This window comes from Lutjanus erythropterus, chromosome 12, assembly GCF_056507025.1.
Source record: "Lutjanus erythropterus isolate fLutEry1 chromosome 12, fLutEry1.hap2, whole genome shotgun sequence".
NCBI lineage: Eukaryota > Metazoa > Chordata > Actinopteri > Lutjaniformes > Lutjanidae > Lutjanus > Lutjanus erythropterus.
The window spans coordinates 20,825,640-20,841,863 of NC_139328.1; the positions used below are offsets into that span (position 1 = coordinate 20,825,640).

At 36.9% G+C, this 16,224-nt stretch overlaps 1 protein-coding gene across 1 annotated transcript; it reads left to right on the forward strand.

Annotated features, from left to right (window-relative positions):
- Window positions 1–738: 738 nt before the first annotated feature.
- Window positions 739–13,679, forward strand: e2f5 (E2F transcription factor 5). The gene is made up of 8 exons (XM_084732733.1): window positions 739–1,026; window positions 3,258–3,367; window positions 4,348–4,508; window positions 5,113–5,222; window positions 6,864–7,188; window positions 10,471–10,608; window positions 10,844–10,882; window positions 12,088–13,679. Exons 1-8 carry the CDS (start codon window positions 898–900, stop codon window positions 12,162–12,164), a joined length of 1,089 nt encoding a protein of 362 aa, XP_084588859.1. The 5' UTR covers window positions 739–897; the 3' UTR covers window positions 12,165–13,679.
- Window positions 13,680–16,224: the final 2,545 nt, after the last annotated feature.

Consider the following 16,224-nt stretch of genomic DNA (forward strand, 5'->3'; position numbering starts at 1 on the left):
GAGTTTATTCTCAAAATGCATAATAAACTTCCTCCTCTCATATAATCTGCAACTTTTTCCTAATGAAAACAATGTATAGACTCATATGATATAATCCCTTACAGTAATCACTTTTGACCCACTAGAAGGCCCTGCCCTCTGCCTTTATTTCCTTATTTTTTCCACATTATGTCGTCGTGTTCTGGACGTTTCACCAACCCGAAACGTTGGTATGACGTCCTGATGCGTTTAGGAACAGCCCTGACAAATCCTACTGACTTTACTTTTACAATGTTATATATTCTGATAGCTTTTTTAAATACTTAAAAACTGCTTTATTAACTTAGATGAAAAATAATGAGATTCGGAATCGAATTTTTTACCTAATTTGTCATAACTATGACATACTATAATATAAATACGAGATGGTAAGTCAGATTTATGTTGTTGGTGTGAGTAGTGGTGTTTCTTTTTAATTTATACATAATTTTGACTTATTGTCAGAATTTTGACTTACCATGAGTGTATATATATATATATATATATATATATATATATATATATATATATATATATATACATATATACATATTTATTTTATTTTATTTTTTTCTTTTCGCTTTCCATATGTTTCAGGTGAGGACTGATTTATCAATACCTATCTGTTCCAGTGAGAAGGGGAGGGCGGGGTCTTATTCGGGTCAAGGAGGGGCGTCGCCGACGGGGAGGGCACGAGCGGGACAAGGGTTGCTGTGGCAACAGTAACCTAACGTAACGTCCGTTGATTTAAAACCCCAGAGGTACTGCTGTTGTCGTCTCGTTGAAGTCACAAGAAGAGACATTATGTGGACGTAAAGAAATGTTCGTTATTTGTAGTTAAATACAGGCCGCGAAAAGAAAAAAATTAAAAGAAAGAAGATGGAGTTTGAGACGACGGAGACTGTCCGCTCGACACCGAGTCGCCATGAGAAAAGTTTGGGGCTCCTCACGATGAAGTTTGTCAGTCTGCTACAAGAAGCGAAGGATGGCGTCCTTGATTTGAAAGTGGTCAGTGAACCGTTGAAGGCAGACTCAGTGTTGTTGTTTGTGGGTAGTATTTAGGGGTATTAGTCGGTGTAGTGCCACCTTCCATCGTGAACAAAGGGCTGTCAGTCACACATGGGACCAGCCAGTCAGGTGCATTGATTTGCTTCACAGGTGGACCGGCAAGCCGCCATTACTCAGGCCTCCTCGTTTGTGGGTTCAGTAACTTACGCGTAGTAAAAAGCTGAACTGATTTTCAGAGCGTGTGTGTAACCGCCAGTTATCGGTAAAAAATTGTTAATGACTTGAAACCACTTAGATACTGTTCATTAAAAGTGAAGCTAGAGGTCCTAAAAGTGTTACTACTTGGATTAGTAGTTAACTTCTTCCACCTAAACTTGAAGTAGACCTAAACTAAGCAAACAGTCTTGAGACAGTCCCATTTAAATCTGGTAATTACACTGGTGAAAAGTAACTAAAAGTAAGTTAAGTGAAGTAACTAAGTACATTTACGCAAGTACTGTACTAAAGTACAAATTTAAAGTATATGTAGGCCTTTTTTCTACTCCAATACATCTCAATATAAAAACATTTATTTACTATGTAAATTAAAATTTTTACCAAGCAAAACATATGAATGGTTTATAACAGACAAAAATATATGTGGGACCCCCTCATGTATGTCCCTTGAATTTATATGATTTGATCTAGTATATGATGTAGCCTTTTTTTCTTTTTGTACACTTCTGCTAAGTTATATGAAAGAAAAACAGGAGAAATGTACTGGAAAGATATTAGAGATACACACACACACATTTATAGTGTGTGACTTGAATATGATTGGCCTATTAAATTGTTTGAGTAAATGCGTAGTTATTGTTAAAAGTGTAGTCATAAAATACATGCTGGCTATAATAAAGCCTTTTGTAAAATAAGTCAACTAAATAAGAAAGTGCTACTGAACCCTATTGGAGAACCACTGTTAGAAAGGAGTTCAAAATGAGCTCCACTTCCGTAAACCATGACATTAAAATCCTCTCTGTGTGTTAATACTAAAGTTATGTTAAAATTATGATGTTATAACACTGAAGGGGCCTATTATGCCCAACAAGTGCTTTTATTTTTCGATACCTTAAGTGCATTTTTCTGTTAATATTTTTCAACTGTATTTTTAAAATGTTAAATGTAAGACATGTAACAGTATTTTTACTGTGTGTTGCTACTTTACTGAAGTAAAATATGACTACTTCTTCCTCTAATGGTTAATATAAGTTGCAGGAGCCGAATCACATGACAGTAAGATTCAACTCAACCTTTTTCATAGCAGTCATATTAACATGAAATAGTAGTATAAATACAGGTGTTACCAATGATACTAATTAAGGTCCCACATTCTTCAGTTCAGACAGTTCAGGGTGCTGCTATTGTGCATGTAGCCTCACTGGAAAGCCTCTGATACGCTACTATACCTTAATTAGTATCATTGTTAACACCTGTGCTTTCCCTACTATTCCATATCAATATGGCTGCTATCTATTGCAGTTTTTTAACTCAGACTCCCCTTTTAATGACTTGTGGAGGGGCATTTGGGGAACTTTGCTATTACACCATCAGTATCAACAATTTGATACCAGTGTGGCTATTTAGCATGAGGTTCCCAATGTAATTGGATCCTAACATCTTAAAACAAAACAATGTCTGCTTCTGACCCAGTATCAACAGTTGCATATGTCTGTGGGTTACGTTACTTTCAGTGTTGATTAATCTGATTACACCTCGTCCCCTCAAATATTATAGTTGTGATAGACTTTATTGTCTACCTGCCTGCTTTTAGTGTTTTGCCTTGTGGATGTCTGTTTGCCAGACCTACCTGAAGCCTCTTGCTCAAATCTACCTTCTTTTCATCAGTGATAAGTAGTTTTCCCTCTCTTCTTGCGCGCCGAAGCTGGGTAATGTTTACACAGCAGGCTCCTTACACCCTTTCCCTCCTCCTTCCTCCTCTGCTATTGTATAACAGTCCTCTTCTGCCAAAGGGTTTTATTTGCTGTTTGTGCAGCTTAATTTGCCAAATTCTTCATTTGTTGGCTTTGCTATGGTCTCTGTTTTTTTTTTCACCTCAAGAAGTGTTTGTGACAGAAATTTGGGGTTTCCTGTTAATCCCTGGCAAAATTGTCTGATGTATCTTCTCAGCAAGTATTCATATTGAGCTGCCACTGAATAAGATCCTTTACAGAAATATCTGTCTGAATTAACAGGCTGCAGACAGTTTGGCAGTAAAGCAGAAGAGGAGGATATACGACATCACCAATGTACTAGAAGGAGTGGGGCTGATTGAGAAGAAAAACAAGAACATAATCCAGTGGAGGTTAGAATTTTTAAGGAAATTTTCATATTTTATAATTGAAATATTTGCAGTCTTTACTTGCTGACAGTTTGGATTGCTTCTGATGTCTTTTGAACTCTTGAATGTTTTTGGTGCAAACAAAATTTTTAGAGATTTTGCCATGTGCATGAAATGTAGCATCTTACTCACTTTAGGTTTAACAGCTAATGAATTTAAAAAATATGTACTTTGAGTAGCCAAACCTAATTTTAAGTTCGCTGTTAACCATCCAAAATATCTGATAAACACTGTAAATGCCAATTTTCTCACTCAACTTAAGCTTATTGAAAATGGCTTGCACACAAAAAAAGTTTTATTTATGAAAGCAAAATGTTGTTGTGTTCAGTGTAACACTGCAATTCTTGTTCTAAAAATTGTTTTCTTATGTTAAAGCTACTACAAAGAACTTTCTTATTGTGTTGATTTTGGGGGCCCCTGTGGAAAAAACATGTGTCAACTGCAATAACCACAAATATAACATAAAAAATAAAACGATCCAGATCAAAATCTCCTTGTGCTTCTTTTTAACTGGTAACATACTACTCACTGTAACTTTGCTTTGGGAAAATGTAAACACTGGCTTGTTTCATCTGATTTAAATGAGAGTCAGACCCGGTGGCGGGCGTTAAGAATTACTAAAATGAAATAGCCCATCTTCTTGCTTATAGTATTGGTAACCTATGTAGGTCATATAGAGGCATCAGTTATAAATCGAGATTGTTTCATAACCAGTTAAAAACTCCTTGTGGTAGCTTTAAGGAACACAAACTTTCTTGACCAAAAAGTTTACTGCATATCATATGGGCATAAAATCATTGCATGTATATCTTTACAGACACTTTTTTTTTTAGCCCACTCAACAATCAAAATATATGCTCAGTACACAATGTATGTGTTGTTAGAGATGAGTGTTGTGTTTACATCTCACACTTTGGCTTCTCATCTGTTTTCTTCCTGTCCAGGGGAGAGAACTCAAGTAGCCAAACTCAGGAGGTGGTGGAGCATGTGAAGGTTTTGAAGGCTCAAATCTCTGAGCTGGAGGCTCAAGAGAAAGAGCTGGACTACCAGAAGGCATGGCTTGAGGAGAATATCAAACACCTCAACCACGACCCCATCACCTGCTCATATCCTTTTATGCCATCTGGCATTGAATGGAGAAGTTTAGCTTGTACCTATTTTACAGGTGCAGTTTTTGTTTAGTCCAGTTCAGGTCAGTGTTTTTCTGTATCTCTTTTTCTTCATTCATCCTTTTCTGTAATATTGAAAGCACTGTAATTTTCTGTTAACTCGTCATGCTGAGGCAAGTTTAAAGTGGACACATCCCAGTTCCTAGCAACATGCTATTGAACTGAACATAGTCTTTAAAATATTTACTGGTGAGGCTTTACCTTTGATGCCATTAGAGTGAAATGTCACTTGGTGTTTGTACTCTTGATTCTTTTTTTTTTTTTTTCTCTCTCTACAGTTTGTAATTCTAGCCCTCTTGGGGCCTATTTATTCATTTCAGAGGAGAAACACTTGATTCTTTTAACACTGTTTGTTTATTGAAGAGAGAAAATGCTATAAAAGGAGGATTATAAATATAATTGTTCTTGTCAGTCTCTTGTGAAATCACAGCCAGTCTAATCCTAACTTGCACAATGCTCACAGTCTTGTTTTTCCAGTTTATTGTCTCTGTTTTCCTTCATTAGTAATCCTGTTCTTGTTCCCTTAACACTACCTCTCCACTTATAAATATGTGACACATGAGGACATCTGCAACGCCTTCAGTGGAGGCACTCTTCTCACAGTAGTGGCTCCTGCTGGGACTCAGCTGGAGGTACCGCTACCTGAAATGGTTGGTCACTCAAGTTTTTTTTTTTTTTTTTTGACTAAGAGGGATACATGAAATATTGTTCTGCATTAGGTTAATGATAATAGTCACCGGAAGACAAGAATTAACCAATTTATTTATTTTTTCTGTTGTAAACTACATGTATCCTGTTATAAAAGAAGGCTAATGTGATAACAAGTTTTTGTAGCATATGATGCATTATTGGAAATAGAAAACAATTAAATAGTGTCATTAACTGATGCAAACCCTTATGTAGAAGAGCAATGTGATGATCACAAACATGGAATAAGCTGTGAGATGTTTTATTCACCTTTTCAGTTGATTTGGTAAACATGTTAGCAAAAACTTAGCCATTTAAACATCCAGCAGATGCAAAGTGACACAAGTATTCATACAATCAGGTTTCTGGTCACCTTATTAATGTAAATGCAGTGTTAACTCCCATTTATCTCTGTTTCTGGTCCAACTCCTGAGGGAAATATATGGCTGTTAAGCTGGTAAATGCTCCACTATGTTCACCAGCTAGTCTGTAACTGTTTGCCATGTGGTGCTGAGCAGATAGTGTGTAGTTTTGTTTGTTTGTTTGTTTGTTTGTTTGTTTGTTTGTTTGTTTGTTTGTTTGTTTTAACAACTATTTGCTGGAAACAGATGCCTGCATCCAGAGATGGCAACAAATACTTCAAAGTGTGTCTTGTTAGAAATTTCAAATGCTTGATCATCAAATGCATCAAAACAAAATACATTTCCTCATGACAGTATTTTGCATCTATTCATATTCAAGTCAGAACTAAATTTTATACAAATGGATATAATCACATTTTAGGCATCAAATGGCCTCAATATGGATCTGACTTACATTGAAAAGATGAGCTCTGTTAATTTTTCACATCATAGATTTGAAGACTCCATGATATTTTGGAGGTGGGAAGCTTCGAATTCAGGATAGCATAATGGGTGGTTTCTGGCTATTAAGTGTATTTGCCAATTCAGTTCAAGAACATGTGTTTACAAATTAGTTTAATTTACTAAGCTTGCCTTAGCAGAAATGTCTGATCACATTTTGATTCCATACTTTTGTCTTATTTAAATAATGGTCAGGAGGAGCACAGATGAAATTGACAATGTTCACAGTGAGGCTTTCGCTGCACCTGAAATGACATGTCACTTGAATTATTTACCTTTAGACAAATACTGTGATTAGGCTAATTGTTGTATAGTTTTTTTTAGTGTGAACCAAGGGATGTGATTCTTACCATTTCAAATGCACAAATGCAAGCTCTGAGTATTTTGTTAAAATTACAATTTTGTCTGTCCAGCAAAATACAAATAAAATACTACTAAAATAATTAAATAGTTAAATATGTTAAATTCATATGATTGAAATATAGCCAATCTCTGCCTGTTGCAGCTTAAAAATTGCTATGAGAGCATTAAACTTAACCCAAACAACAAAGCTATTGGCCAAAAAATACTGAATGATAAGATCCATAGAGCTGAAAAGTGGAAAACTGAAACATTGTTTGATCATCACTACAGTGTGCCCTGGTCACATACAAATAGTCATGTGATCCGTTGTGTATATAAGAATATTGATTATAGCGTCTGTACTGACAGTAAACATATGTCCACACTGCTGCTCCTCAGGGCCAGAGTGGTCAGAAGAAGTACCAGGTGAACCTACGCAGCCACTCAGCTCCCATCCAGGTCATGCTCATCAACAGAGATTCAGACTCTACGGTACCTGTGGTCTTTTCTGTGCCGCCCACTGACGACATCTGTCCAATGCCAACTCCACCCAGCACCCCTGCCAGCTTGCAGAGGTTCCCTCTCTCAGTGTCCACGTACTCCACCTCCAACACCACCTCCTCCTACTGCAGCCAGGACTCTCTCTGCTCAGACCACAAGATGGTGCTGCCAGAACATGATGAAGTGCTGACACCATTGGCCACCCCGCCTGATGTACACATGGGTAAGGACAGGGGATTTAAATTCCTTGACAAAAACACCTTGTGCCATTGTTATTCATTTTTAATGGCTTCTTTTAGGTTGCCTTCCATAACATTTATAGGACAAAAGCTTTGCTTTATAATCCCTTTTAGTATTTTGTGCAGAGATATTTTATACATACAGTACAAGCTTTAAAAATGATTAAGAATTAAATGATTAAAGCCACAGCAGGCGGCACAGTGGTGCAGTGGTTAGTACTGCTGCTTCACAGCAAGAATGTCCTGAGTTCGAGTGCCCCAGCCAGCTGGGGAATTTGTGGCTGGTGCACGGCCTTTCTGTGCGGAGTTTGCATGTTCTCCTTGTGTTGGTGTGGGTTCTCTGGCTTCCTCCCAGTCGTAAGACATACAGCATAATAAGTTAATTGGTGACTCTAAACTGTCTACGGGTGTGAATGTGACAGTGAATGGATGTCAGTCTTGATGTGTCAGCCTTGCGATGAACTGGTGACTTGTCCAGGGTGAACCATGCCTTTTGTCCAGTGTCATCTGGGATAGGCTCCAGCCCCCCACGACCCTTCAAGGATAAGTGATGAATGAATGATAGAATGATTAAAGCCAATCAAAGCTTCAGTATCTTATAAAAATATTTAAATATTGGTGAATTAAAAACCTTTACAGTCAACACACTATGTCTAACAATAACAAAAAAGTATTCCCCTCCACCATTATAAAGGATCTTCTAATTGCTTAAATGCACTTGGAGGAGACGAGGGGTGAGGAGAGAGGAGACTTCTGGAGGAGCTCTGAGCAAGGGTACACCGGTGTATCCTACGCAGAAATCTTTTATCAAGAGGCGTGATGTTATTGGACACTTTTAGCGATTGTGATCCTGAATCATCAGGACCCACACAGGAAAATCAAATTCTGACGGACAGAGGTTTCTGCATCCCTTTTCACAGCATCCACATTGATATGAAACAGTAGGGTAAACACAGGTGTTACCAGTGATACCAATTAAGGTTCAGTTGCAGAGCAGAGCTTTTCCAGTGAGCCAACATGCACGATAGCAGCACCCTGAATGGAACTGAACCTCAATTAGTATCAATGGTGACAGCTGTGTTCTCCCTACTATTTCTGGGATTACTATGGCATATTATACTGTGAGGAAAATGTTTTTCCTGCAATCAGGGTAGACAGTATAAAGCAGCGTAATGTAGGATAGCACAAATTGCAGCCTCCAAAATGTTGTATTATGTATGCATGTTGTATTAGACTGCATTAGTTTTAACATTTGTTTAGCTAATAAAGTGGCAACTGAGGGTATACAGAGATTTCTAACATATTTTATTGTGTGATAATACAGTTGCAAGCAGAGATACATTTTCAAAAATCTGTGTTGTATTCAAAGACACTCTTATGTCCAAGAACTTAAAGTATTGCATTACTGATCTGTGTTGTTAGGAAATAAAATCTTGAAGAGAAACAGAAACCGTAAGAAAAGACTGATGTTTTAAAACAAATCATGTGTGTTTGCTTAATTAGTGCTATAAAAAGTTTGTTGTCTACCAGCTGACTTTGAGATGTCAGCATTCCCTGACATCCAATAACAGGAAACAGTTTGAGTCACAAGTCACTGCTTGCATCTGTAATGCCCATGTGATCATCGTGTGGGTCACTGTGTCAGTCATAAAGGCTTACCTATCTCAACCAAGTTGTATGACATTAGCTAAAACATGCAAAAGCATAGGTGTGCTCATTTCAGTGATTATTTTATTTGCATCACAAACATAAGATAAGATAATGTGTGAGACAAAAGCAACAGATACGGTGACAAAAACCAAGACATTAAAAATATGAAAACCTGAAATTCTTCCCCTGCTTGAAACGGGAATATATAAACAATTTAAGAAAGTTGAATAAGGGGAGTTTAAAATTAACTATTTTTTTCCTACATCAACCTTAACTTGTAAATGTTCAGTCTAATTTCTGCGGTGTAAAATACTTGAGTTTGGCAGCTCAGAGACAAGTAAAATTTGTAGACTCCTTCACACAACTCTTAGTAATAAGAGAGCAACAACATTGTCAAGTAAAGTGATTATGAAGGCCATAATCTTCGTGCCTATGGCAGTTATGTGGAGTAATCAAGCTGTTGGCAAGACACCCATAATTTGAAGCATTTCAATCCATGATTTGACCTCAGCATGTTTTTGTGACAGTAGATTTTGGTTGTAAAGAAAGACTGTGTGGATATAAATTTGACTTGACTCCAAAACAAGAGAACTGCTATCTACTTGTCATCTTGTATGCATCTCACATGACATCCTGCATTGCCTGGTTTCGCTACCCAGACAGAAAAACGCATTTACATCTCTTCCCACCACATGCCATGGGAACAGACCTAGAACACTTCATGTTCCTGTGTGAGACTTCCAGTATGTATGAATGACAAACTACTTCCTTATTTGATCTTGGTTTATAAGAAAAAGATGACTCATTGTTGCAATAAGAATAGTGTAAGAATAGATACAAGTGGGTAATTTCCTTTCAATTTGTCAAAGTGAAACCCTGGTCAGAGAAATGGGGAATTCACAGCAGCACAAGAGACATTTTTACTTCTGTACAACACAAAGTTGGAAAGATGACGAACCAAGCCTGTTGTGCATTTACACAAGAGCTTGGCCAAGAGATATTTTTTACCTTTAGACAGAGCCATTTTGGACAACAATTTGGATTAACAGGGGTTCTGTCTGGACTGTATCTTCTCATCTTCACTTTTAGCACGGCAGCAAATAAACACATTTCCCAAAATGTAGCAACTTATGACAGAATTCAAATGTCTAGACTTAAGCACACCTGCAGACTCATGGACATGGTGCAGCAAGCAATTCTGAAGAAAGGTAACATGGGAAGACGGGAGACTGAATGATCAACTGACACTTTGGGTAGGTGGTGAGAGGATGGTTGATTGTTGAGTCTCATTTTGGGAATGAGACTAAACCATTGTATTGGCAAAGGTTGGTGTTCTTTGAGTCTCCATGGAAACACTTGAAGTCTCAAAGCACTGCCCAGAACCTGCCACGCTACAGCAGGTATGACGAATGTCTGCAAGGACTCAGGAAAATTCTAAAAAGAAGGGCTACAGTCAGAAAGTGCGCCCTCTGGACCTCCAGACTGTGCTCACTTCAGAACAGCTGATTTTTGACTTTTGTCCAGATAATTACACCTTGTAATGCTGCTGGTTTAAATAGAAAGGGACTTAATTGTACAGATAATTATTCTTGTCGCACCTCTCACACTACTTGCAGAATGTCACAGCCAAACAGCAGCAGTGTTGGAGCAGCAGCAGATGGACCTGGCAGGCCCAGAGTTCCAGTCTGTGTTGGACGTGAGCAGCCTGCTGAAGCTCAACCCTGCTGGAGACCACATGAAGGACAACAGAGAGGGTAAGACACAGAACACAGTTTATCCTGTAATTTAATCCAGGTGAGAAGCTCGGGGGCAATTAAATGCTTGCTTCACATTTGTTTCAGTGTTGATTCTGTTGAGGCTTTAAGACCTAAGCTTCAATTTATTCATCAGAGTTTTCATCACAAGCTTTACTCTGTAAGTCAAAATGAACAGTTGGTTTGGTTCAATATACTGCAAAATACAAACATGTTGTTTTGAATTCTCTTGTAGGAGCTGTTGACCTGATTGATGAGTTAATGTCTACTGATGGTAAGTGTTTCAGAACCTGGCTTAAGTACTTAAATGAAAAATATTTACAATTACAGTATATGTAAAAAGATAATCAACAAAACCAGCAGTCTACAGCTATGCTAGCAGCTCTATAAGAATGCACTGAGGCACAGTGATGCTTTGAGCTGACTGCTAATATCAACTTGCTAACATTAAAATCACTATTAGATAAAGTGAATTGTGCTGATCATCTTGTTACAATGGTGCCTGCCAAGGGATGAGATATATTTGGTAGCAAGTGATCACTCAGTTCTTCCAGTTATGCTGGAACAAGTCCATGGAGGCCCTACCTCACAACTTCATAGCATCAACATCAGCTGCTAACATCTTGGTGCCAGGTACCACTGAACACCTTCAGAGGTCTAGAGTCCATGCCTCAACAGAATTGTTTTGGTGGGATGAAGGGGATGTACACAATATTACAATACCAGACAGATGGTTTTAACGTTGTAGCTTAGTGATGAATACATTTACTATGTTCAACATCTTAGTTTAGCATGTTAGCATGCTAACATTTGCTGATTAGCAGTTAACGTTAAGTCAAGTTGAAACTGGTAGAAATCTCATTAGTTTTGCATGTAATAAACCGAAGTATTGGAATTAACATTTTGATCTCATGGTGGTGCTCGAGGAAAAGTAGAATCAGGGGAGAAATCCGTGTATATCAAAATGAGCAGGACCAATCCTCTGAGCACCATAGATCAGCACCAGGTAGCACCAAATCTGTCAATCCATTCAATATATTTTGAAATATTTCACTCTGGACTGAAACAGTTGACTCAACTCATGTTGCCATCCCTAGAGCTTTGTTGCTAGCATGGCTTCAAATCTGTATCTAGTTTTTCTATCTGTCTTTGTACAGAGGAGTATTAGGGCCAGGTGTAAGAGGAAAAAAATGAGAGGAGGAATTATTTTGCATTTCAAGAATGAAGATGAAATGTCAAGAATAAAGTTTACCTTTCGGCATAAGTGAGAACTACTACGAGGAAGAGGAGGAAGATTTTTTTGGGGGGCATTTTGAGTTATAAATAAATTTAACTTGACTTTATTCTCAACATTTTGACATGATTCTTGAAATTAAAAAAAATAAATAAAAATCTTTTTTCCCCCTTATGTCTAGCTCTAATATTCTTTGTTGTTTTCATGTTTTAGGGTGTGTTTATTTTTATTCTCTCCCCACACAGGTATAGACTACAGCTTCAACCTGGATGACAACGAGGGAGTGTGTGACCTGTTTGATGTGCAGATCCTCAATTACTGATGGCTGACAACACCTTTACTGTATGCTTATACAATCTCGGGAAGCACTATTTGCCTTTCAAAGATGCCTTTTCCCCTCTTTTTTTTATAGCTGATACTTAAACATACAATTGTCTTCTTAAAAACCATAGATACACATTAGACTACATTGCTGTTGGCCAGACAACTTCAGTTTATTATACTGACCCTTGGTTCTCAGCCAACGCAAAACTCAGTGCCTGAATTCATTTACAATAACATATTTATTAAGCTATGATGAGTCATTACATTTCCATTGGGATTTTTAATGATTTACAGGGTAAATATTAAAACATTCCAGAGAAATGAGGTGTGAAAGTAAGCCAGGACAAATTCTTCAGCCTCCTACTGCACTTTTGCCTGTACGAATTTTTGTATTTTTCCACCTGCAGTGGAAAGCCTGAGACTTGAAGCAGCTGTGACAGTGTTCTGCTTTAGCTGAAACTCACAGCAACTCACAATATTTCAGTATTGGCATCTTTCTAACATTTGATACAGGTTTGATGAGCTACGTCAGGGTGTCTAAGTTAGTAAGTTTCTTTACATAGAAAGCATACTGTGTAAAAACCTAACCAATTCCATAGTTACGTTTCATAAAACGGCATGTTGTATTTAATGAGTGAATGTTTTGGTTGCATGTTGTAACCTTGTTCTAATGTGAAATATGGTGCCGGAAAGTTTCTTTTCTAAATTATTGAGACACTGCCGTTTTAGGCTTGTTGAGTTTTGTTTTAAAAGAAAAGAGTGTCTTATAATTACAGTTGTATATCTGAATAATTAACATTTTTTACTTAATTTAAAAAACATAATTCTCAGTTCAAGTTTGTTAAAACTGAAGCTGGTTGACTGCCTTAATTGTAATTTAAAAAGTAAATTAGCCATATATCTGATCTGAACTGTCAGATGTTAAGAGTTTCAAGTGGCATTTTTGTATATTTATAGTTTTTTTGATTATAAGAATTCATGTTTTTACAGTTTGTTGTTTATTTGCACATTTTTGAAAGTTTTTTTTTCAATAAATGGATTTAATCTCAATTTACAAATTTTTCATTTCTGTCAAGTAATGATCTTACTCTAATTCGAAAATATAGAATGAGAGAAGAAACACAACTTTGGTTATGTAAGATTTGTTTGTATGATGGTTGTCAAGGTTTTTTTTTATAAAAAATACAGAAGGTTTTGTTAAGCACATATTATCCAGTATTTTCATCTCCAGGTTGGAAAACCTTCCCTTTTCTTTTTTGACATAGAAAATGTTTTGTTCCATTAACAGATGATAAACCTCAGATGGTTTCCTCATGGGACAGCACACATTGCCAGACTGTGACCTGCAACATCACTTAGAAAAAATACTTGATTCAACCCAGCTGGGAAACAGAGAACTGAAAAGGCATTCAACTTCAAATGTTTTTTTCTAATATGAGGAATTCCTGCAATTCTGCAAGGAAGTGAACACTCAATGTGCTTACATTTTCTTGGAGATTAATGTCATGACAAACCACAGAAATGCAAAACATTTAGTATGTAGTGCCGTGTTTATGTCTCTTTTACAACTGGAGACATTAGTTTTTATTAGATACTGTTGACAGGCTGATAAACCCTCCTCTGTCAGTGGCCCCTTGACTTTTACCCTCTAAGTCATGCAGTTAATTTACATCAATCTTCACTGACAAAACTCAGAAAACTTGACATTTTCTATAAGGGTCTGTATTATTAACATGACAGTTTGTTCCTATCAGCTAAAAAACTTTTCCAAAAATGTTTTAATGCTGTTTTTTTCCCTTCCTGATACAGACATTGCTGTATAAGATTAACCCAGTATGAATGCGATATGATAGTTACCGTTTTATGGCCTGGCTTTGGTTTAAAAAAAAAAATTGGTGTACAGAACACTGCTGGGAAGTGGCAGGATTCTATTTCAGGTCTAATAAATTGGCTCATGCATTAACTCACATTCTCGCTGATACCCAATCCGGCATATTAGGCTGACATTTCCGATACTGGTATAAGTATTGAAACAACCATTTGCCAGCCAATAAAGCACAATTATAAATCTGTGTTTGGGTCAGGAATGTAAAGTACTGTTCTCAAGGATTATGAAACATAGTTAGTTAGCAGTTGGTAGTTTTCATATTTCATATTCATATTCAAATTGCTGTCAGTTTAGAGGCTTCAGAACACACTGAATTGACTTGATTGCACAGATGACTTATTGAAATAACTTCAAATTGGCTGTTTTCATCAAAGGTAATTATATTTCAACTCCCAATTAAGTTTTAGTCAATGTAGAAATTTTAGAGGACACTGAAAATTGATTGATAACTCACTGAAATAACTGAAAACAACTCAACTCTGTTATAAACACAATTATCTACATAATGTAAAGCATTTCCATTTTAATGCACAACCTCTTACATTCTGAGATGACTCAAAACTGGGCATTGGAAGTAACAAAGGACAGTCACATACCGAACTTGAGTAATACTACTGTGGGTCTTTTTTTATTTTTTTTTTAATTATTTTTTTTCATTCAAGTAACACATAATTCCTGCAACAAGTTTTAAACAGAAGAGCCTTTGGGTTCAGTGTGTTCCACAGCTTCTAAATCGACTGGAACTTGAAATATTGTCCATATGGATGGTTATACCAGGTATTAATAATTATTCCAGGCAAGTAGAGTATAATTTCCTGCAGGCTCTAAAAGCTGTAGTTAATAAGTCACTGTTAAAGACTAATCAGTCCCATATCAGAACTTGCTTTTGTAAGAAATATCACTGAAAAGGCTATTTTTCAACAGCTTAACTCTATTAACATGTGTTCTGATGTTTTCCATGTGATCTCAGTGTTTTATAGGACACAGTTGACTACGGCAAGTAGTAGACAGACTGGAAACCTGACACAGTGCTAAACTGGTCTGAATCTTATTTGAACGATAGAGACCACTTCGTGTTAATCAGTAATTAACATGGAGTTCCTCAAAGTTCCAAAATATCTTACACAATTATGCAAATAACACAGATGTATAGGAAATATCAGGTGACTATCGTCTCATATGAACACAAATGCACTCAATCAATTGGTGATTAGCTGTGCTACAATATCCTCCAGTTAAACAAAAATACAATGGAGATAATTATCTATAAAACCAAAGAAAAGGGGTCTATTTATATGTCATTGTGTTTTTTTAGATCTTTTCTTAATGATATTCTGTCTTATCACCTTGAAAAAGGTTACTTGAAGTTATTTTTCAGTCTGTTGTGCAGACTTGGCTGTGAGCTCAGAGATGAACTGTGAAGTACGTGTGCAGTAAATGTGTCCCACATGTTTCGAGGGATTCAGGAAACGAGAGAGCTGTGGCTTTCCCTCATCAAAGGGAGTTAAATCCCACTGGATATGGGTTTGGCACAACTGTGAGCAACAGCATCAGTGTAAAATGCTTGCTGGTGGATGGTTTGATATGTGTTATCTTTAAATTTTCAAGAAACAAAGTGCATGACTTGAGCATATATAGTTCAACTGGAACGATATTAGAGATGCTAAATCGTGTTTCCTCACTTCATAGCAGTGGTGCAGCTGTATACTACATCTGGTTTACAGCAGATGTACACATTCCTGCAGATGTGTCACATCAAGAGGATTCTGGGTGTTTACTTTGGCTACAGTTACAAAGTTTTCCAAAAGAGAATAGTACCCGGCTTACTCAGTTTCACAATTAAACTGTATTTCTTCTTTCTTCTTTTTTCTTCTCTTTCACTGATTAATGAAGAGTATCAAGTTCAAGTACTGATCCTGTGTGTATTTTGTACTGTGTGGGCAGCTGGAAAAGTGTTGTGTTTCTTGGGAAATCCTGGATAAATACCTCAGAGATTTGGATAAACAAAACAACTTAACTGAAGCTTGTAAGCTATCTGGCAAAGGGTGTTTTTTATTCTACAGAACTTTTTCTGTAGAACTATTGATTCTTCAGGATAAAACACAAAGGCTAAATTCTTTTTAGCTACAACAGCAGCGTTGGTCCATCTGTGCACTGCTTTGGTCCAAAC

Coding starts and splice junctions, on each gene's coding strand:
- e2f5 (XM_084732733.1), top strand. CDS start 898: ATGGAGTTTGAGACGACGGAGACTGTCCGCTCGACACCGAGTCGCCAT. Junction 1,027..3,257: donor GCGTCCTTGATTTGAAAGTG/GTCAGTGAACCG, acceptor CTGAATTAACAG/GCTGCAGACAGTTTGGCAGT. Junction 3,368..4,347: donor AAGAACATAATCCAGTGGAG/GTTAGAATTTTT, acceptor CTTCCTGTCCAG/GGGAGAGAACTCAAGTAGCC.